Genomic DNA, 24,440 nt, shown 5'->3' on the forward strand with positions numbered 1-24,440 from the left:
CTAGTGCATCACAGCAATGTGATGAACGCCAGTGTGAAGACAGTGAGGTGACAATTGCAAATGTACCAGCAAAACAAACCGTGAGACGTTCAGAAAGAGTGAGAAAACCTCCCAATAGACTAACCCTGTGAGAACACAATGTAGAAACTGACAGTTTTTGACAATTAAGTCATTGAATAAAGTATTCAGCAATGTGTAGCAGATATTATATATATATATATGAGTTTATCATTTGTGGTTGAAAGTTGTAACATTGTTAAATTATAACTTTAGAAAATAGCTCATAGTAGTGTGTTCTGAATATTGTAAATGTATTGGTTAGAGAAGTAGAAAGTAATTTCTTTTAAGGGGGAGAAATGTTGTGCATGTTAGGTATGTTTACATTGTAAGTGCGCCAATGCGCACGTGCAGTGACGTCACTTTAGGTGTGACGTCATTATGTTTTTGTAACCTGGGCAGCTGTGTGAGGCAGTGCCAGTTCTACATTAAACAGTGATTGAGCCAACTTCGATTTTGTTATGTACTGAAGATTTGATGTTCCTCCAATGTGCGGGTCGGACAAATAACATAATACATACACAACAGTCATAAAACTTATGCTACAGACATGTGGGCTCTCACTGATGCCAAATCTGCAATGTCAATCCGAGGACTGGGGTGCAAGTCCTCTATTTTGAAAACGTCCTCACAACGTAGGTGTTCTACTTGTTCTTGGTCCTCACGATGTCACAAATGCGAGCACACACACACACACACACACACACACACACACACATTAAATGAAAACACACAAATTAGAATCTCTCACAAGCATATTCCATACATTGCTATGGAAGTTCGAGGATACATTATATTTTGCACGTGTCCTTGTGCCACACAACGCCATGTCCACTTTGAATGTCTCCTCCGCAAAAATGATGTTTATTACATCACATAGAGACAAGATGAATTCATGAAAATTCTTTTATACCATTAAGCTGTTAAATTATCATGCTCAGCTGAACATGATGGTACTCTCATAATATATAACCACCATTACATCATGTAGACCCGTATTACATCATCTAGACCCACCGTTACATTATGTATACCAACCATTACATCATGTAAGCCCGATCATAACATCATGTATACCCCACCATTACATCATGTAAACCCACGATAACATCATGTATACCCACCATTACATCATGTATACCCCACCATTACATCATGTATACCCCACCATTACATCATGTATTCCCACCATTATATCATGTATACCCACCATTACATCATGTATACTCACCATTACATCATGTATACCCACCATTACATAATGTATACTCACCATTACATCATGTATACCCACCATTACATCATCTATACCCACCATTACATCATGTATACCCACCATTACATCATGTATACTCACCATTACATCATGTATACCCACCATTACATCATGTATACCCACCATTACATCATGTATACTCACCATTACATCATGTATACCCACCATTACATCACGTATACCCTCCATTACATCATGTATACTCACCATTACATCATGTATACCCACGATAACATCATGTATACCCCACCATTACATCATATATACCCCACCATTTCATCATGTATACCCACCATTACATCATGTATACCCACCATTACATCATGTATACCCACCATTACATCATGTATACCCCACCATTACATCATGTATACCCACCATTACATCATGTATACCCACCATTACATCATGTATACTCACCATTACATCATGTATACCCACCATTACATCATGTATACCCCACCATTACATCATGTATACCCACCATTACATCATGTATACCCCACCATTACATCATGTATACTCACCATTACACCATGTATACTCACCATTTCATCATGTATACTCACCATTACATCATGTATACCCACCATTACATCATATATACCCCACCATTTCATCATGTATACCCACCATTACATCATGTATACCCACCATTACATCATGTATACCCACCATTACATCATGTATACTCACGATAACATCATGTATATCCACCATTTCATCACGTATACCCACCATTACATCATGTATACCCACCATTACATCATGTATACCAACCATTACATCATGTATACCCACCATTACATCATGTATACTCACCATTACATCATGTATACCCACCATTACATCACGTATACCCTCCATTACATCATGTATACTCACCATTACACCATGTATACTCACCATTTCATCATGTATACTCACCATTACATCATGTATACCCACCATTACATCATATATACCCCACCATTTCATCATGTATACCCACCATTACATCATGTATACCCACCATTACATCATGTATACCCACCATTACATCATGTATACCCACCATTACATCATGTATACTCACGATAACATCATGTATATCCACCATTTCATCACGTATACCCACCATTACATCATGTATACCCACCATTACATCATGTATACCAACCATTACATCATGTATACCCCACCATTACATCATATATACCCCACCATGTAGACCAGAACTCATAGTGCCAGTGTAACCAGCACTCATAGTGTCAGTGTAACCTGCACTCACAGAGCAAGTGTAACCTGCATTGACAGAGCCATTGTAACCAGCACTCACAGAGCCAGTGTAACCAGAACTCACAGAGCCAGTGTAACCAGCACTCACAGAGCCAGTGTAACCAGAACTCATAGAGTCAGTGTAACCTGCACTCATAGTGCCAGTGTAACCTGCACTCACAGAGCCAGTGTAACCAGAACTCATAGAGTCAGTGTAACCAGCACTCATAGTGCCAGTGTAACATGCACTCATAGAGCCAGTGTAACTAGCACTCATAGTGGCAGTGTAACCAGCACTCACAGAGCCAGTGTAACCTGCACTCATAGTGCCTATGTAACCTGCACTCATAGTGTCAGTGTAACCAGCACTCATAGTAACAGTGTAACCTGCACTCATAGTGCCAGTGTAACCTGCACTCACAGAGCCAGTGTAACCTGCACTCATAGAGCCAGTGTAACCTGCACTCATAGAGCCAGTGTAACCAGCACTCATAGTGTCAGTGTAACCTGCACTCATGGTAACAGTGTAACCAGAACTCATAGTGTCAGTGTAACCTGCACTCACAGAGCCAGTGTAACCTGCACTCATAGAGCCAGTGTAACCTGCACTCATAGAGCCAGTGTAACCTGCACTCATAGTGTCAGTGTAACCTGCACTCATAGTAACAGTGTAACCTGCACTCATAGTGCCAGTGTAACCTGCACTCATGGTGTCAGTGTAACCTGCACTCATAGTGTCAGTGTAACCTGCACTCATAGTAACAGTGTAACCTGCACTCATAGTGCCAGTGTAACCTGCACTCATAGTGTCAGTGTAACCAGCACTCATAGTGTCAGTGTAACCTGCACTCATAGTAACAGTGTAACCTGCACTCATAGTGCCAGTGTAACCAGCACTCATAGTGTCAGTGTAACCAGCACTCATAGTGTCAGTGTAACCTGCACTCATAGTAACAGTGTAACCTGCACTCATAGTGCCAGTGTAACCTGCACTCATAGTGTCAGTGTAACCTGCACTCATAGTGTCAGTGTAACCTGCACTCATAGAGCCATTGTAACCTGCACTCATAGTAACAGTGTAACCTGCACTCATAGTGTCAGTGTAACCTGCACTCATAGTGTCAGTGTAACCAGCACTTATAGTGTCAGTGTAACTTGCACTAATAGAGCCAGAGTAATATGCACTCATAGAGCCAGTGTTACCTGCACTCATAGAGCCAGTGTAACCTGCACTCATAGAGCCAGTGTAACATGCACTCATAGTGCCAATGTAACCTGCACTCATATTGATAGTGGACCTACACTAATAGTTCCAGCTTGACCCGTACAGATTCGAGATGTCATCAGTTACATTTGCTACAAATTTCTCTCTTGTACTTTTGTGTCTCAAGCGGTGAAAATGCTGAGAATGAGAAGAGGAAAGGGTACATAGGTTGGGAGGAATACTTCATGGCCGTCGCTAAGCTCTCTTCACTGAGAAGCAAAGACCCCAATACACAGGTAAGGTAAGGTCCATATTGATGAAAAGGTCCCATTTCACCTCCAGCTACAATATTTGGAGAGGCTCTATTCAGATGAGGTGTAACCTTACAAAATCTGTCATGTGTATTTAATGCCTCGTGTGAGGATGAAAGCCCTAAGTTTTCATAATGGATCAAAGCTTTTACAGGCGGTAAGTTTTAAATTCTAACATCATCAGAACTTTCTATGAACCAGAACTCTAAACATGTACAGGCTACTACATCAATCCTATGTTACATCTTGTGTAACATCTTGTGTTACATCTTGTGTTACATTTTGTGTTATATCTCATGTTACATCTTGTGTAACATCTTGTGTTACATCTTGTATTACATCTTGTTTTACATCTTGTTACTACGTCTTGTGTTACATCTTATGTTACATCTTGTGTTACATCTCATGTTATATCTTGTATTACATCTTGTGTAACATCTTGTGTTACATCTTGTGTTACATCTTGTGTTACATCTCATGTTACATCTTGTATTACATCTTGTGTAACATCTTGTGTTACATCTTGTGTTACATCTTGTATTACATCTTGTGTTACATCTTGTGTTACATCTTGTATTACATCTCATGTTACATCTCATGTTACATCTTGTGTTATATCTCATGTTACATCTTGTATTACATCTTGTACTACATCTCATGTTCCATCTCATGTTACATCTTGTGTTACATCTTGTGTTACATCTTGTGTTATATCTCATGTTACATCTTGTGTTACATCTTGTGTTATATCTTATGTTACATCTTGTGTTACATCTTGTGTTATATCTCATGTTACATCTTGTGTTACATCTTGTGTTACATCTTGTGTAAACCTTGTGTTACATCTTGTTACTACATCTTGTGTTAAATCTCATGTTACATCTCGTGTTACATCTTGTGTTACATCTTGTGTTACATCTTGTTACTACATCTTGTGTTACATCTTGTGTTATATCTCATGTTACATCTTGTGTTACATCTTGTGTTATATCTCATGTTACATCTTGTGTTACATCTTGTGTTATATCTTTTGTTACATCTTGTGTTACATCTTGTGTTACATCTTGTGTTATATCTTATGTTACATCTTGTGTTACATCTTGTGTTATATCTCATGTTACATCTTGTATTACATCTTGTGTTACATCTTGTGTTACATCTTGTGTTACATCTTGTTACTACATCTTGTGTTACATCTTGTGTTATATCTCATGTTACATCTTGTGTTACATCTTGTGTTATATGTCATGTTACATCTTGTGTTACATCTTGTGTTATATCTTTTGTTACATCTTGTGTTACATCTTGTGTTACATCTTGTGTTATATCTTTTGTTACATCTTGTGTTACATCTCATGTTACATCTTGTGTTATATCTTATGTTACATCTTGTGTTACATCTTGTGTTATATCTCATGTTACATCTTGTATTACATCTTGTGTTACATCTTGTGTAAACCTTGTGTTACATCTTGTGTTGGGAGGTCGGGTAGCCTAGTGGTTAAAGCGTTAGCTCGTCACGCCGAAGACCCAGGTTCGATTCCCGACATGGGTACAATGTGTGAAGCCCATTTCTGGTGTCCCCCGCCGTGATATTGCTGGAATATTGCTAAAAGCGGCATAAAACCATACTCACTCACTCACATCTTGTTTTACATTCGGTGTTACATTTTGTGTTGCATCTTGTGTTATATCTCATGTTACATCTTGTCTTACAGCTTATGTTACATCTTGTGTTACGTCTTGTGTTATATCTCATGTTACATCTTGTCTTACAGCTTATGTTACATTTTGTGTTGCATCTTGTGTTATATCTCATGTTACATCTTGTCTTACAGCTTATGTTACATCTTTTTACTACATCTTGTGTTACAGGTCGGAGCTTGTATTGTGAACAAAGCTAAGAGGATCGTCGGTACTGGTTACAACGGAATGCCCAATAACTGCGGTAATGACGAACTACCGTGGGGCAAGGGAGAAGGTTGTCACAAGAATAAGAAACTTTATGGTATGATATTTACTATCACAGTAGTCTCCATTAAAGGTGAATGTCATTTAAGCACACTTGATATCACTATTCTCTAAATAACAAATTCATATGAATGCTAACTTTCTTCATGTACTCAATGACAAAATAATTATGATATTTTTATTCATTAAGTCCACATAAACACAGTGAGTGGGAGAGTGAGTGAGTGAACAACGAGCCACGCCACCAGGGCATGCTATGGTGGGGATTTCATGACATGGTGGGAAGAGAGTAGTAGGATTAAGGGGAAAGTGAATTATTGTGAGAAGAAAACAGTTCGAGCCACTTCTTGTTATGAAAGTATTTATTTCCAGTCTGCCACGCTGAGCTGAACGCCATAATGAACAAGTATTCTGCTGACTTGACCGGCTGCAAGATCTTCGTGACTCTGTTCCCATGTAACCACTGCACCCAGATGATCATTCAGTCTGGAATCCATAAGGTTGTCTACTTGTCAGATGAGAAAAAGGAAAAGGAAGAAGTAATAGTATCAAAGAGACTTCTGAAAATGGCTGGTGTCAAATACAGGTCAGTGATTGTTGTAGAGCATATTTACTTTCTGCTTGTACTTGAGTTGAGTTTGAGTCAAGCAACCTAACTGTCCTGAAGAAACGCTATCATGGCGGAGAATCATTGCATACGAATATTTGAATACCGTAATAACAATATCATCATTGACAGCTGCAATGTGCATCTAGAATGTATACATATGTATTTCAGAGCATATCGAGGAAAGATGGACCCAATCAAGATAGAGTTTGCTCCAGGTCCCACTGATTGTCAGAGATGAGATGGTTACCTGAACTCAAATCTCATCAAAAAGTGTTTCTTTCATCTGGTTAATGAGGGGAACATGTTTACATAACACTGATTTCCAAATCAGCAATACATAGTATAACGATTAATTTGTAGTCCGAGATTCATGATAAGCAAAGTATTTTGGAATGAATTTATATGTGAACTGCTGTCTCAGTCTTAGATTCATGGGCCACTCACTGCTCAAATTCTTCAAGTTTGTAAAATGTGACGTTCTCAAATGTAACCAAACACAAACGTAACACCTCTTGCTTCATCGTGCACAGACTTTACTGATTTCCAGCATCCATCCTCTCAATATACTTTTAAACCAAAGAGGCACACTTTAGGTGATCTCTTTTGATAATGCCACTTTTATATTTCCGGGAGATTAGGGGTTTTTTTCAATTTATTTATGGTAGTGTTTGGGTGGAGGTTGTTTTATCTATACGCTTTTACTTATACTTTTACTTTTACTTTTACTATCTCAGCGAAAACCAGCTGCCCTATCACTCTCGAGCGTGATGATGTTGGTCCAAACTGTCCACTATAAATCAGTTAAGCCTGACACAAAAGACACTCTCCTTTTTGATTGGTTTAAATTGTGTCGTTTATTTGGGATAATTCAATTTGATTTATTTGTAATAATTACACATATCTGCTTAAAGTAGAGTAAAGAGGGTGCATTGTACGGTTCCGACCATGGCTTATACACGTGTTTATAAATCACTATCAGATGCTGTGATACTGTTCCGCACAAAGGGAAAGTTGAAAATGGAAGTCCTTTCTCTTTTCAAACAGTTTTGTGGATAGTTCTTTTCACCCTGAATCTTCCTGCATAGATCCAAATGTGAAACATATATGTCTTCTTTTGGGTAGACATGTGATAGAGATGTTGCCTTTTCATTTACATTACATGCCTTTTGCTATCTATGTAATCGTTGTCCTTCCACAGTTGACTTAACATGTAATTGTTACACTTTTGTGTGATATGCTTGCATTGTATACACTCTCTTGCCCTTGGTGTTTTTATGCTTGAAAAATAAATAAACATAATAAAATAGGCTTTCTTGTGCTGGTGTACTAGCATGTTGATAGGGTATTTGAGTTAGAATTTAACACCGAAACGGCATTAACAGAGGCATGTGCGGGGGCTAAAAGATGGGTCCATCCAAATAAACAAAATAAATCCAGCGGTCTTGAAAACTGTCTGTCTGTTCATGGACATTTGGCCTACAGCTGGCTGAATGTACCTGATGTACGTCTGTGTACGTGCAAGCTCTTTGCCCAAAGGTAAATATACCCACCTGTGCAAAAGGGAAAAAAGTGGTTGTGTTATATGCACTGGTATACTTAGGTTGTTCATTATAATATCAAAACACTTAGCTGATTTGAGTCCAGACAATGGACAGGTCTGAACGTTGTGCCCGGAGAAGCAAGGTTGGTTAGCTGGTTGGTTAGTGATAGCAACCAGTAGCGGCATGATGACACACAATCATCCAGTTGGGGCACGATGACACACAGTCATCCAGTCGTGGCACGATGATACACAGTCAACCTGTCGGGGCACGATGAAACACAATCATCCAGTTGGGGCACGATGACACACAGTCATCCAGTCGTGGCACGATGACACACAATCATCCAGTTGGGGCACGATGACACACAATCATCCAGTTGGGGCACGATGACACACAATCAACCAGTCCCAGCAAGATGACACACAATCATCCAGTTGGGGCACGATGACACACAATCATCCAGTTGGGGCACGATGACACACAGTCAACCTGTCGGGGCACGATGACACACAATCATCCAGTCGGGGCACGATAACACACAATCATCCAGTTGGGGCACGATGACACACAATCAACCAGTCGGGGCACGATGACACACAATCATGCAGTCGGGGCACGATGACACACAATCAACCAGTCGGTGCACGATGACGATGCGGTGGACCACATCATACTTCTAAAACGGTTCAACTCTGTGATATGAGTGGAATAATGTTAAAAGCGGCGTTAAACCCAACTCACTCACTGACTGACTCTAAAGCGGTTGACAACGTGTTTTGGTATCTTGGGTATAGCCTCAGTGCGGCTGGAGTTTTACTTGCATCTTCGATCCCGGTGTGACAGTTGGCAAGTCTATTTCCGAACTGATCCAGTTGCCCTGTGGAGTCCCGCAAGGATCTGTATTGGGGCCACTCCTTTTAATCATGTACATGGTTTCAATCGGGGACATCGCGGGACGCCACAGCATCTCTTTCCACGGCTTGGCTGATAAAACCTAGAATCTCACTGCTGCCAGACCTGATTATATAACGACAGTAACTAGAATGTGTGTTTTAACTCAAAAAAATATGTATCCTCCTTTTTTGGATACACTTGTTTAAGTTGTTACTGTAAATGTGTTTGCTAATACGAAAAACAATCATGTAAATATTAGCCTGGAAGATAATGGTTTCATGCAGAAATATTCATTAGCTGTAGGGTTAGGGTGGGAAACAACGCTACTTGTTTTAGACTAGTTTTTGACCAAATTGTTTCCATGGAAACACAGCAAATAAAAAAATAAAAAAATGGAAAGGCAATAGTTGAGCCTATGATCATTGCACATGTATAGTTTTGTACAACAATATTCATTATTTTGAGGGTTATGGCTCGAAATGAAGACTTGAGTTGTTTGAGATTAGTTTAAATCGTCTAAATAGTCTAAAATAAAAATCTAAAAAATGCAAAAGGCACCAGTTAAGCTGATGAGCAGGTTTCTACAGACCATGCACTGTACGTGTACACGAAGTGCAGTTGTTAGATGAAAGTCAGCATTCTCAAACTAAGTACATCAACAACTGCAGACGTGCAAAATCGGAGAGGTTCTGGTCAAACGTGCACAAGTGAAGAATTCCCTAGAAAACATACCCACTTCGTCTCCTCTAGACTCACTTGTGGCACAATCAGGAAGACAAGAACAACAGTTTCAACAACAAATCAAACAGCACAAAGCTTTATTAAAATGAAGCATGTAAACATAATCGATTAATAATAAATATACAAACATAGAAACTTATACTTTTTTCAAATTACTGTTTCAAACAAAGAATAATCACTCACTGCTGAACATAATTTACTTGTAGATCTGTAACTGATGACTGGGGCAACCATGTTATGGATGAAAACAGACATTCTACCCAGGAGTGATAACACTGCTTCTTTCCGGGTCAGTTGCAAGCATGGACATCGCATTGACAGATGAACTAGTTTTTGCTGATGCTATTTCACAACAAATACCTCCCATAAGTGGTGTATTGAAAACACAACACAACATTACTAGCACCAAGGCTTCTTAAAGGTATGAACGGATCTCTGCATCACCAGGATACACAGCTTTCCTTAGAACGTCCCAGGGGAACTTTGTTCATTTACAAACAAGTGAATAACTGACTGCAAAATATACTGACATTAAGACTTGAGGGCATACAATGGCATCCAGTTGTTTCTGAAACATTTGATCAAACCATGATCAAATATATGAAATAAAGAACAAGATTATCAGGCTTAAAAATAAAAGAATTGGTTCACAATGGCTTTTGAAAATATAGTGTGTGCAGGCGGTGATTTTTTCTTTTCTTTTTAGGTTGTTCAAACTTTTATGTAACCAGTTGTGTAACCAAATAAACAGTTGTGTAACCAAATAAACAGTTGTGTAACCAGATAAATAGTTGTGTTACCAGATAAACAGTTGTGTTACCAGATAAACAGTTGTGTTACAAGATAAACAGTTGTGTACCTTCAACCTGGGAAAGGGCCTCCTTACATAGATGTATTTCTTGATGAGAAAAATACTGGAATATACATGGAACATTTGTCTACCATTGGACTTGGAATATTAAAAGATTTTTTTGTTTTTTTGTTTAAATGGAAATATAAACGAAACATGCGGCGAACTTTATGATGATACGGTCGGTGCCTGAGAACCATGACTATTACTTTTTCCAAGTAAGATGTCGAAATTTCATATCAGGACCTATACATGCTATAGGCGACAACTGTTTCAATGGTTCTTCCCAAGGGCCATTGTTTAGTGTGTAGTTTACAAGCTTGAACCAGCAAGATGTTCTGCTCAGACTTTGGTCATACCAGTGCTGTTTGGTTCAGAGAGGTATCTTACCTACTGAACCTTCTCTCCTTGAACTCTGAATGTCAGTAGAGAGAATGATTCTGGCTTAACCCCACTTTGAATAGCAGGTCAGATATCTCATGGCATGCTTCTATCCATGGATGTAGCAGGCATGAAAAATAACAACAGAGAGCTGGTAGACGCCAGGCTGGATTTTCACTTTGATCTGATCAAACTGACACAGCCTTCTTGACAGGACAGAGACATCCTTCTTATTGACAAACAGAAACATGGATCAAACTAATATGGAGGAGAATCCTGACATGGATGTTCTACTTGTTTGTTGTTTAATGTCGCACTCAGCATTACAATTCCACATCTTGCCTCAATTACTCACAAACTCACGACCTATCCAACACTTCACTGTGATATTGCTTGAATATTGCTAAAAGCGGCATACCATTTCATCCCCACTCACTCACTCACTCACTCACTCACACTACACCTAACAGGTTTCAAGCCTCAAGACAGGAATGGACTCCAATGTTCAGACACTTGAGAGAACAAAACGCCCCCGTTACTGATGAAGCCCGAGCACGTTACTGATGAAGCCCGAGCACGTTCCACTTGGCTCCCCGCCACCATCGTCTTTCCCGACAAGCTGACGACATCAAGTCATCACTGAGTACCGGACTCGTCCAGATTGATCTTCTTCAGGTCTTCTGCAACATTGTTGTTCAGGGCCTCGATGGAGCTGAAGTCGATCACAATCTGCTGTCTGGCTGGCCGATATTGTCTGAAACAAACAAACTGTTAAAAAACTAATTTCTCACAGTAAACATATGAAAGATTGTTGTACCATAAAGCATTTACAGAACACTGAAGACACAATTTTCTACAGGTAGATGTCACAAGGCCACACTTTTGTTTCACAGATTTATTCCACACAAGGTTGGTCGAAACAAAAATAAAAGGTGAGGTGACTTGAAATTGGGTTTAACATCGCGTTCAAGATTTTTGTACTTATATAGCAATGTGTGTGTGCGTGTTTGTACTAGTGTCTGTGTGTGTGTGAGCGTGTTTGTACTAGTGTCTGTGTGTGTGTGTGTGTGTGTGTGTGTTTGTACTAGTGTCTGTGTGTGTGTGCGTGTTTGTACTAGTGTCTGTGTGTGTGCGTGCGTGCGTGTTTGTACTAGTGTCTGTGTGTGTGTGCGTGTTTGTACTAGTGTCTGTGTGTGTGTTTGTACTAGTGTCTGTGTGTGTGTGTTTGTACTAGTGTCTGTGTGTGTGCGTGTTTGTACTAGTGTCTGTGTGTGTGTGTGCGTGTTTGTACTTGTGTGTGTGTGGGTGTGTGCGTGTTTATACTAGTGTCTGTGTGTGTGTGTGTGCGTGTTTGTACTAGTGTCTGTGTGTGTGCGTGTTTGTACTAGTGTCTGTGTGTGTGTGCGTGTTTGTACTAGTGTCTGTGTGTGTGTGCGTGTTTGTACTAGTGTCTGTGTGTGTGTGTGTGTGTGTTTGTACTAGTGTCTGTGTGTGTGTGTGTTTGTACTAGTGTCTGTGTGTGTGTGTGCGTGTTTGTACTCGTGTCTGTGTCTGTGTGTGTGCGTGTTTGTACTAGTGTCTGTGTGTGTGTGTGTGTGCGTGTTTGTACTAGTGTCTGTGTGTGTGTATGTGTTTGTACTAGTGTCTGTCTGTGTGTGTGTGTGTTTGTACTAGTGTCTGTGTGTGTGTGTGTGTGTTTGTACTAGTGTCTGTGTGTGTGTGCGTGTTTGTACTAGTTTCTGTGTGTGTGTGTGTGTGCATGTTTGTACTAGTGTCTGTGTGTGTGTGTGTGCGTGTTTGTACTAGTGTCTGTGTGTGTGTGTGCGTGTTTGTACTAGTGTCTGTGTGTGTGTGTGTGTGTGCGTGTTTGTACTAGTGTCTGTGTGTGCGTGTTTGTACTTGTGTGTGTGTGTGTGTGTTTGTACTAGTGTCTGTGGGTGTGTGTGTTTGTACTAGTGTCTGTGTGTGTGTGTGCGTGTTTGTACTAGTGTCTGTGTGTGTGTGTGCGTGTTTGTACTAGTGTCTGTGTGTGTGCGTGTTTGTACTAGTGTCTGTGTGTGTGCGTGTTTGTACTAGTGTCTGTGTGTGTGCGTGTTTGTACTAGTGTCTGTGTGTGTGCGTGTTTGTACTAGTGTCTGTGTGTGTCTTTGTACTAGTGTCTGTGTGTGTGTGTTTGTACTAGTGTCTGTGTGTGTGTGTGTGCGTGTTTGTACTAGTGTCTGTGTGTGTGCGTGTTTGTACTAGTGTCTGTGTGTGTGTGTACTAGTGTCTGTGTGTGTGTGTGCGTGTTTGTACTAGTGTCTGTGTGTGCGTGTTTGTACTAGTGTCTGTGTGTGTGTGCGTGTTTGTACTAGTGTCTGTGTGTGTGTGCGTGTTTGTACTAGTGTCTGTGTGTGTGTGTGCGTGTTTGTACTAGTGTCTGTCTGTGTGTGTGCGTGTTTGTACTAGTGTCTGTGTGTGTGCGTGTTTGTACTAGTGTCTGTGTCTGTGTGTGTGCGTGTTTGTACTAGTGTCTGTGTGTGTGTGTGTTTGTACTAGTGTCTGAGTGTGTGTGTGCGTGTTTGTACTAGTGTCTGTGTGTGTGCGTGTTTGTACTAGTGTCTGTGTGTGTGTGTGCGTGTTTGTACTAGTGTCTGTGTGTGTGTGTGTTTGTACTAGTGTCTGTGTCTGTGCGTGTTTGTACTAGTGTCTGTGTGTGTGTGTGCGTGTTTGTACTAGTGTCTGTGTGTGTGCGTGTTTGTACTAGTGTCTGTGTGTGTGTGTGCGTGTTTGTACTAGTGTCTGTGTGTGTGCGTGTTTGTACTAGTGTCTGTGTGTGTGTGTGTTTGTACTAGTGTCTGTGTCTGTGTGTGTGCGTGTTTGTACTAGTGTCTGTGTGTGTGTGTGCGTGTTTGTACTAGTGTCTGTGTGTGTGTGTGTTTGTACTAGTGTCTGTCTGTGTGTGTGCGTGTTTGTACTAGTGTCTGTGTGTGTGTGTGTGTGTGTTTGTACTAGTGTCTGTGTCTGTGTGTGTGCGTGTTTGTACTAGTGTCTGTGTGTGTGTGTGCGTGTTTGTACTAGTGTCTGTGTGTGTGCGTGTTTGTACTAGTGTCTGTGTGTGTGTTTGTACTAGTGTCTGTGTGTGTGTGTGTGTGTGTTTGTACTAGTGTCTGTGTCTGTGTGTGTGTGCGTGTTTGTACTAGTGTCTGTGTGTGTGTGTGCGTGTTTGTACTAGTGTCTGTGTGTGTGTGTGTTTGTACTAGTGTCTGTGTGTGTGTGTGCGTGTTTGTACTAGTGTCTGTGTGTGTGTGTGTGTGTGTTTGTACTAGTGTCTGTCTGTGTGTGTGTGTGTGTTTGTACTAGTGTCTGTGTGTGTGCGTGTTTGTACTAGTGTCTGTGTGTGTGTGTTTGTACTAGTGTCTGTGTGTGCGTGTTTGTACTAGTGTCTGTGTGTGTGTGTGTGCGTGTTTGTACTAGTGTCTGTGTGTGTGTGTGCGTGTTTGTACTAGTGTCTGTGTGTGTGCGTGTTTGTACTAGTGTCTGTGTGTGTGTTTGTACTAGTGTCTGTGTGTGTGCGTGTTTGTACTAGTGTCTGTGTGTGTGTGTTTGTACTAGTGTCTGTGTGTGCGTGTTTGTACTAGTGTCTGTCTGTGTGTGTGCGTGTTTGTACTAGTGTCTGTGTGTGTGTGTGTGTGTTTGTACTAGTGTCTGTGTGTGCGTGTTTGTACTAGTGTCTGTGTGTGTGCGTGCGTGTTTGTACTAGTGTCTGTGTGTGTGTGTGTTTGTACTAGTGTCTGTGTGTGTGTGCGTGTTTGTACTAGTGTCTGTGTGTGTGTGTGCGTGTTTGTACTAGTGTCTGTGTGTGTGCGTGTTTGTACTAGTGTCTGTGTGTGTGTGTGTGTGTGTTTGTACTAGTGTCTGTGTGTCTGTGTGTGTGTGTGTGTGCCTACATGTACTAGTCCGGACTGATGTCAATTAATAGTGCTAGCCCACTGAGATACCATGCTGCAGTCAAACATGGATACCCAACTCAGACACGGTATACTGACTCCAAGCCGACCAGTCCTTATTTTAGACCCCTAATGCCGACACGAATCATTTTTTAACGTCTTTTGGTATGATACGGTCGGGGATTGAACCCTGGACTTTCTGTCTTCCGGGTGGACACTCTACCACTAGACCACGGATGCGGTCAACAAAAATATAAATAAATAGCTGTGTCAATCACTTATTTATTTATACTACTCATACTCAAAAGAAGTTAAAGAACACCCAATTCTTTCATATTGCAATAGTTAATCTCACATGCCAAGACAGATTAACTATAGTAATATGAAAGAATCGGTTGTTCTTTAACTTCTTTTGAGTAGTATATATGAAAGTCATTCTGCCGTGGAGTTAAAACTGCAGCTGGGTTCTTGGATCACTGATGGTGATGTAGACATGGAATTAACATTTGAAGCATTTTATATTGCAGAAGAGGATCTATATTACCAGCGGGAGATTTGTTAATTTATTTCTTTTCCAGCTGCTTTTCAGTACCCCGGTCCTACTGAGTACCCACCCGACCCGAGTTAATCCTACTGAGTACCCATCCGACCCGAGTTAATCCTACTGAGTACCCACCCGACCCGAGTTAATCCTACTGAGTACCCACCCGACCCGAGTTAATCCTACTGAGTACCCACCCGACCCGAGTTAATCCTACTGAGTACCCACCCGACCCGAGTTAATCCTACTGAGTACCCACCTGACCCGAGTTAATCCTACTGAGTACCCACCTGACCCGAGTTACCCGTCCCAGCCCTAATCAAGATCACCGCGTTTTACATCTGAGACATTATAGCTATACAACATGACGTTTTAGTTGTGTGGTCATATTGAACAAACATTCCACTATAAATTTGGAATTTCCTCAATTCTTGTTGGTCAGTCAGAGGTATCAAATCACAATAATGGCTGCTACATAATTTTATGTGCGGTTAAATCTACAGGTAACCTAGGTCTGCACTGAAAACAGTGGGGTTTTAACTACAACCTCCAGTTCCCACAGACTCACCAGATGGAACTGATTCTTCCACATAATACTCACCGTCGTCATACAGCTGGAATATTGCTCAGTGTAGCATTAAACAACAAACAAACAGTATAACAAATACTATTTCCAAAGCAGTTTTCAGTAAACATGGTAAATGAATTTAGTTTATCGTGACATTAAACAGTGTTTCAGTTTATAATGGAGCATCAACTTGATGTTGAAGGATTCAGCGCAGAGTGATACAGGTCAAGTTTAATGTTAGCCACACCCCATGATAATGTTCAGTAAAGTGTATTGGTCTTCATTTGGCACCAGCTGACCTACTCAAGGCACTGAAACACAAGAGTTGGATCCATTTGTGCAAAAAAACACAGAATTATCTTGAATATTCAAGTGATGATTCCATGCCTAATATACCGACTTACCGTATTCGACATAATAAGCACCCAGGGGACTCTCAAAATTAGAAATAGGGGGGCTCTATTAGAATATAATTTTAGTGAAAAAACCCCAGAGTTGAACATGTTGAAAGATCTTAAATTTTGTGGTTTATGCTGACAGCCTGATATGACACAAAAGAAAAGTCTGTGCGTATTTTCACAACAGATATATTTTTCCAGAATTCAATTGCCCATAATTAAGGGTGCATATAACACACAAGTGCGTATTATACACGAATAAATAAGTCTTGTGAACATTGATCAATCGGAAGGGGTGCTAATTGAGGATTGTTCACTAGCCAATATATTAGCAAATATCGCCAAGGGGGCTTATTACGTCAAATACGGTATGTTGATAAATTTGAAAAACACTTATTTAGATTTGAAAACTTTCTCCATGCACCTGTAAGTAATTCCAGCTAAGTCCAGCAGCTTCTTGGACGCTATGAACTCGGGCTTGTCGTGGTACTTGTCCGAATAGTACACCACTTCCCTGATGCCGGACTGGATGACGACCTTGGCGCATTCATTACACGGAAACAGAGCCACATATATTGTACAGTCTTTCACGTCCGCAGAGTTCTTGTTTAACACAGCATTCAGCTCGGCATGACAAACTGCAACAAACATAACACAGTTCTTGAACAGAGAGGTTAAAGTACAAACGACTAACTATTGAAAACATCAAGTGTTCTACAACTGTTTTTGAGTAGAATAGTACAGAGAAGACGTTACATGACAACCAGCTCAATTGTGTCAAACTGATGACTTGGAGTATGGTTTTATGCCGCTTTTAGCAATATTCCAGCAATATCATGACCAGGGACATCAGAAATGGGTTTCACACATTGTATCCATGTGGGGAATCGAACCCAGGTCTTCAGGATGATGAGCGAAAGCTTTAACCACGAGGCTACCATGGCCCCCACAGATGTTTGGGATGAAATACTAAAACTACCCGACAGACGAAAGGCACTGAAGCTCAAATAACGGCACATTGAGTTGAGGTGGAAACGGACACAGACACTGTTACATATACACGACTCTGTTCCTGTTTGCCAATGTAGACTGGCTCCAACTTGTTGCAATGAAATGGTCAGAGCTCCAGGTAACCTTTTCAGCCATTGATTTTTTACTCTAGGGTTTCTATTTTAATTGGGTTAATACATTTTTCATTGGGTATCATTATTTTTTCACTCATCTATTCATCACTCTATTGGGTATTTCCCAAAATTAGTGAACATTTTAAGATTTTTAAAAAATGAAATAATGTTTTAGATGTATACAACTGTTCTAAATATATGGGCTTGACTCGGAAAGTAAATTAGCTCGTAATTGTGTTCGGAAATAAGCTCCTTTGAACGCATGCTGTACCTCTGAATGTATACGGCACAACATAAAAATTAGCAAATGGTTGAGATAGCTCACCATATAAATGTTTGGTCATGAGTACATTCTTCGCATCCCTCCCCCACGGCATCAGGTCGTCACTGCAGCCGTTGGGCATCCCGTTGTAGCCAATCCCGACAATCTTCTTCTCCTTGTTGACAATACATGCTCCGACCTGCAACACCAATACACAAGGACTCTGCATCTCGGGGGACTTGGGGGTACCTGTGGGCCAATGGTCTAATCTGATGTGCAGAGTTGTGTCCCTTAGTTACAAGAATCTGCTGTTAGTGATTTAATCCGATGTGAAGAGTTGTGTCCCTTAGTTGTCAAAATCTGCTGTTAGTGGTCTAATCCGATGTGCAGAGTTGTGTCCCTTAGTTGTCAGGATCTGCTGTTAGTGGTCTAATCCGATGTGCAAAGTTGTGTCCCTTAGTTGCCAGGATCTGCTGTTAGTTGATCCATGGATTCACATATTCAGATATTTTTGTCAGCACTCTGGGTCAATCAGTACACTGATAAAAAGAAGTATTCATAAGGTTTGTTTGTTTATTTGTTGTTTGATGCTGCATGCAGCAATATTCCAGCTATATGACGGCCGTTTGTAAATATTCTAGTCTGGACCAGACAATCCAGTGATTGACATCATGAGCATCGAACCACACAATGCATCAACCAAGTCAGCGAGCCTGACCACCCAATCCTGTTAGTCACCTCTTACGACAAGCATAGATGCCTTTTACAGCATGTATGGGTTGCTGAAGACCTGTTCATCCCCAGAACTCCACAGATCTTATGCATGAGTGAGTTTGTTAGAAAGTTGGGTTAAACACCGTTTGGGGTACTTTTCAGTCGTATCACAGCATAACAAATGTGTCATGCAACTGCAGAAGACCTTAAGTGATGCTTTGGTGTGGTGCTGACAAACAAAGGGTCACAATCAGGGAAAATCTGGGACATGAACATACAATACACTCCCAAGGGACGAAACTCCACAATTATTCATATGAGGACAGTACATCGACGTTTAACATGGCTATCACAAGTTGACATAAACATCAAGATGGTCAGTATTTATTTTAGACAGATACACATAAACACGATGAAAATGTAGAGTTTTAGGCTCATAAAATACTTCATGTCACAATTGTCTGCCATTTATATATATGAGTTGAGATGTATACAAGTTATTTAAGTTACCTGTTAGTGTACAGAGGTATAGTATACCTGTGTTCTGTGGAGATCTACAGTGTGTATAGTATACCTGTGTTCTGTGGAGATCTACAGTTTGTATAGTGTACCTGTGTTCTGTGCAGATCTACAGTGTGTATAGTATACCTGTGTTCTGTGGGGATCTACAGTTTGTATAGTATACATGTGTTCTGTGGAGATCTACAGTGTGTATAGTATACCTGTGTTCTGTGGGGATCTACAGTTTGTATAGTATACATGTGTTCTGTGGAGATCTACAGTGTGTATAGTATACCTATGTTCTGTGGAGATCTACAGTGCGTATAGTATACATGTGTTCTATGGAGATCTACAGTTTGTATAGTATACCTGTGTTCTGTGGAGATCTACAGTGTGTATAGTATACCTATGTTCAGTGGAGATCTACAGTTTGTATAGTATACATGTGTTCTGTGGAGATCTACAGTGTGTATAGTATACCTATGTTCTGTGGAGATCTACAGTGCGTATAGTATACATGTGTTCTATGGAGATCTACAGTTTGTATAGTATACCTGTGTTCTGTGGAGATCTACAGTGTGTATAGTATACCTATGTTCTGTGGAGATCTACAGTTTGTATAGTATACATGTGTTCTGTGGAGATCTACAGTGTGTATAGTATACCTATGTTCTGTGGAGATCTACAGTGCGTATAGTATACATGTGTTCTATGGAGATCTACAGTTTGTATAGTATACCTGTGTTCTGTGGAGATCTACAGTGTGTATAGTATACCTATGTTCTGTGGAGATCTACAGTTTGTATAGTATACCTATGTTCTGTGCAGATCTACAGTGTTTATAGTTCACCTGTGTTCTGTGGAGATCTACAGTTTGTATAGTATACCTGTGTTCTGTGGAGATCTACAGTTTGTATAGTGTACCGGTGTTCTGTGGAGATCTACAGTTTGTATAGTATACCTGTGTTCTGTGGAGATCTACAGTGTTTATAGTTCACCTGTGTTCTGTGGAGATCTACAGTTTGTATAGTATACCTGTGTTCTGTGGAGATCTACAGTTTGTATAGTGTACCTGTGTTCTGTGGAGATCTACAGTTTGTATAGTGTACCGGTGTTCTGTGGAGATCTACAGTTTGTATAGTATACCTGTGTTCTGTGGAGATCTACAGTTTGTATAGTATACCTATGTTCTGTGGAGATCTACAGTTTGTATAGTTCACCTATGTTCTGTGCAGATCTACAGTGTTTATAGTTCACCTGTGTTCGGTGGAGATCTACAGTGTGTATAGTATACCTGTGTTCTGTGGAGATCTACAGTTTGTATAGTATACCTGTGTTCGGTGGAGATCTACAGTTTGTATAGCATACCTATGTTCTGTGGGGATCTACAGTTTGTATAGTATACCTGTGTTCGGTGGAGATCTACAGTTTGTATAGTGTACCGGTGTTCTGTGGAGATCTACAGTTCGTATAGTATACCTGTGTTCTGTGGAGATCTACAGTTTGTATAGTATACATGTGTTCTGTGGAGATCTACAGTTTGTATAGTATACCTATGTTCTGTTGAGATCTACAGTCTGTATAGTATACCTGTGTTCTGTGGAGATCTACAGTTTGTATAGTATACCTGTGTTCTGTGGAGATCTACAGTTTGTATAGTGTACCTGTGTTCTGTGGAGATCTACAGTTTGTATAGTATACATGTGTTCTGTGGAGATCTACAGTTTGTATAGTATACCTATGTTCTGTTGAGATCTACAGTCTGTATAGTATACATGTGTTCTGTGGAGATCTACAGTTTGTATAGTATACCTGTGTTCTGTGGAGATCTACAGTTTGTATAGTGTACCTGTGTTCTGTGGAGATCTACAGTTTGTATAGTGTACCTGTGTTCTGTGGAGATCTACAGTTTGTATAGTATACCTATGTTCTGTGGAGATCTACAGTGTTTATAGTTCACCTGTGTTCTGTGGAGATCTACAGTTTGTATAGTTCACCTGTGTTCTGTGGAGATCTACAGTTTGTATAGTGTACCTGTGTTCTGTGGAGATCTACAGTTTGTATAGTATACCTGTGTTCTGTGGAGATCTACAGTTTGTATAGTATACCTGTGTTCTGTGGAGATCTACAGTTTGTATAGTGTACCTGTGTTCTGTGGAGATCTACAGTTTGTATAGTTCACCTGTGTTCTGTGGAGATCTACAGTGTGTATAGTATACCTGTGTTCTGTGGAGATCTACAGTTTGTATAGTGTACCTGTGTTCTGTGGAGATCTACAGTGCGTATAGTATACCTGTGTTCTGTGGAGATCTACAGTGTGTATAGTATACCTGTGTTCTGTGGAGATCTACAGTTTGTATAGTGTACCTGTGTTCTGTGGAGATCTACAGTTTGTATAGTGTACCTGTGTTCTGTGGGGATCTACAGTTTGTATAGTATACCTGTGTTCTGTGGAGATCTACAGTGTGTATAGTATACCTGTGTTCTGTGGAGATCTACAGTGTGTATAGTATACCTGTGTTCTGTGGGGATCTACAGTTTGTATAGTATACCTGTGTTCTGTGGGGATCTACAGTTTGTATAGTATACCTGTGTTCTGTGGAGATCTACAGTTTGTATAGTATACATGTGTTCTATGGAGATCTACAGTGTGTATAGTATACCTGTGTTCTGTGGGGATCTACAGTTTGTATAGTGTACCTGTGTTCTGTGGGGATCTACAGTTTGTATAGTATACCTGTGTTCTGTGGGGATCTACAGTTTGTATAGTTCACCTGTGTTCTGTGGAGATCTACAGTCTGTATAGTATACCTGTGTTCTGTGGAGATCTACAGTTTGTATAGTATACCTGTGTTCTGTGGGGATCTACAGTTTGTATAGTTCACCTGTGTTCTGTGGAGATCTACAGTTTGTATAGTATACCTATGTTCTGTGGAGATCTACAGTTTGTATAGTATACCTGTGTTCTGTGGAGATCTACAGTTTGTATAGTGTACCCAGAACTCCAGAAAAGCTACGTATCTGCGTAAAATACGCATCAGAAATGCAGAAATACGCAGTAAAATAAAATCCAAGTGTATCAAATACGCAACGAACATTACAGATACTTGTGCGTATCATCAAAATATTTAGAAGTAAACCTGTGTATTCGATTAGCAAATCAGCAACTTATTTTGAAATGATAAACGGGCATTCCGTCAACCTTGCCAAACTCCACGATGAGAATTACATCATGATCATTTGCCTATAAATCTCTCAAATCCACACAACACTAGTTGGCAGGGACTAGATGAATAGTGTTTTTAAAATATTTAACTTAAATACCCACATGTGTAAAAACTAGTGGGTAACAGAAATTTGAATACCCAGATAGAATTACTGATACCCAATGGTTTTAAAATGCATGGGTAAAATACCCACAACACCGAAGGTTTATCTGGAGCTGTGGTACCTGTGTTCTGGGATCCTTGCTTCTCTGAGCGGAGAGGAACGCGATGGCCATGAAGTACTCCGGCCACTCCAGGTACCCTTCCCTCTTCTCACTGCCAGTCACCCCCCTGTACAAAAAACATCAGCAATTACAAACTGGCATCACCTGACAGGTTACACTGTCATATTTCTTCATGACTTTTTGGGGTGCAAAATCCTGGTCAGTTGATGTGAAATAAACATGGATAAAGACAAAGTCATGTGAATATGTTGCCATGTGTCAGTCTCATCGACTTGTGGTTTAAAGGTAAAATGCAGTTTTCTTGAGCTACAGGAACAGTATCTGTGGCAAAATGTATCGCCAACTCAAATTGACAAGATGTCATCCTGTGTTCCTTTAGCTAATCACAAGCCCCCCAGCAGGTCCGACTTGACCGCTCATCCTTTGCTCCATCACTAGCAGAATTATCTGAAGCATGGATTTTCACAGATTTTTGTTGTTTGTTGTTTAACGCCGTACTCACTGGATTGTCCGGTTCAGACTCGATTATTTACAGACCGCCGTCATATAGCTGGAATATTGCTGAGTGCAGCGTTAAACAACAAAATAACCAACCAAATACAGTATTGATAGCATCTTTCCAACAATTCAAAGGATTACTCTAATCTGTATTTAGCATGGAATACCTAGCGGCTACCCTGTATGCCTTCGTTTTGGTTTGGTTTGTTGTCTAATGCAGCACCCAGCAATATTCCAGCTATATGACGACCAGACAATCCAGTGATTGACATCATGAGCATGCATGCCTTTGAACGTCGCCGAAACCAGCATGTCATTAGACTAAACCACGAGTTTCAAAAGCCTCATTGATCTTTAAAGTTAGGCCTATCAGCCTAGCTGAGGATAGCACAGCAAACAACTTTAAAGTAATCTTTAGTTTATTAATAGTATGCACAATAATTGTTTGCCACAATTTTAAATTCTAGATGCAATTTGAGCCTGGAAACAAAATTATGGTGTTCATGTAGGCCTATACATTATTTCATATATATATATATATTTCACTTGTTTAGGTGCTTTTGACAAATCGACTTGATTGTCTCCCTTTGACCACTGACCAGGTCGTTATAGTTTGTTCATGTAGACATAATTCAGCCTCATGGGATAACTATACTGTTGGTTAACAGTAAATTTATTGATGTGGATACATTTCTGATAATCTTCACATAACTTTAAAGCTGTTACATAAATCTTCAATATGGAAATATAACTTTCCCCGATATTCGTCGAGCACAAACCCACGCAACGGTCATGTGTTTCTGGTGATAACTCAGCATGCAGCTGTCTAAACTTCGTATTACCCGTTCGTCTGCGTTGTATCTCCATCCATGACAAGTTGTCAACTTTTCAATATGTTTGCACGTTTATCTCGCTCACGGAACAGCTCTCAAAATATTGCGGGAAACTTGGATCACGTGACTAGGGGAGCGCTATTTAAACGCAAAAATCTGACTAATTCAGATATGAAACTACTGACAACGTGACATAATTTCGGAAACGAGTGATTACTACGAATAATGAAATTGATTAAGGATTCCTCTCTCACAAGAGCACCGTACATGGGACACACACAAAAAATCAATAATGTTAAACACACAATTACTGCTCCCATCGTATTTTTCTTATTAAAGTGGCTCGCTGACTTGCTTGATACATGTCATCGTATCCCAATTGCATGGATCGATGCTCATGATGTCAATCACTGGATTGTCTGGTCCAGACTCGATTATTTACAGACCGCCGTCATATTGCTGGAATAATGCCGAGAGCAGCGTTAAACAACAAACAAACAAAATCTTATTAAATTGAAACCCGGG

The 24,440-nt window shown here is 40.3% G+C and overlaps 2 protein-coding genes across 2 annotated transcripts; one reads left to right on the forward strand and one right to left on the reverse strand.

The window, feature by feature from the left end:
• The first annotated feature begins 4,008 nt into the window (after nt 1-4,008).
• LOC139450109 (deoxycytidylate deaminase-like) lies at nt 4,009-6,924 on the forward strand. The gene is made up of 4 exons (XM_071231761.1): nt 4,009-4,090; nt 5,981-6,113; nt 6,449-6,662; nt 6,855-6,924. The coding sequence occupies exons 1-4, from the start codon at nt 4,040-4,042 to the stop codon at nt 6,922-6,924; spliced, it is 468 nt and encodes a 155-aa protein (XP_071087862.1). The 5' UTR covers nt 4,009-4,039.
• Nucleotides 6,925-10,130: 3,206 nt separating this feature from the next.
• LOC139449422 (deoxycytidylate deaminase-like) lies at nt 10,131-24,026 on the reverse strand. Its single transcript, XM_071230805.1, has 5 exons — nt 23,925-24,026; nt 22,585-22,690; nt 17,982-18,117; nt 16,957-17,170; nt 10,131-11,850 (listed from the first exon to the last, which is right to left on the reverse strand). The coding sequence occupies exons 1-5, from the start codon at nt 23,951-23,953 to the stop codon at nt 11,733-11,735; spliced, it is 603 nt and encodes a 200-aa protein (XP_071086906.1). The 5' UTR covers nt 23,954-24,026; the 3' UTR covers nt 10,131-11,732.
• Nucleotides 24,027-24,440: the final 414 nt, after the last annotated feature.

The sequence above is a fragment of the Haliotis cracherodii genome, unplaced genomic scaffold (genome assembly GCF_022045235.1).
Source record: "Haliotis cracherodii isolate W230 unplaced genomic scaffold, xgHalCrac1.p SCAF_8, whole genome shotgun sequence".
Classification (NCBI taxonomy): Eukaryota; Metazoa; Mollusca; class Gastropoda; order Lepetellida; family Haliotidae; genus Haliotis; species Haliotis cracherodii.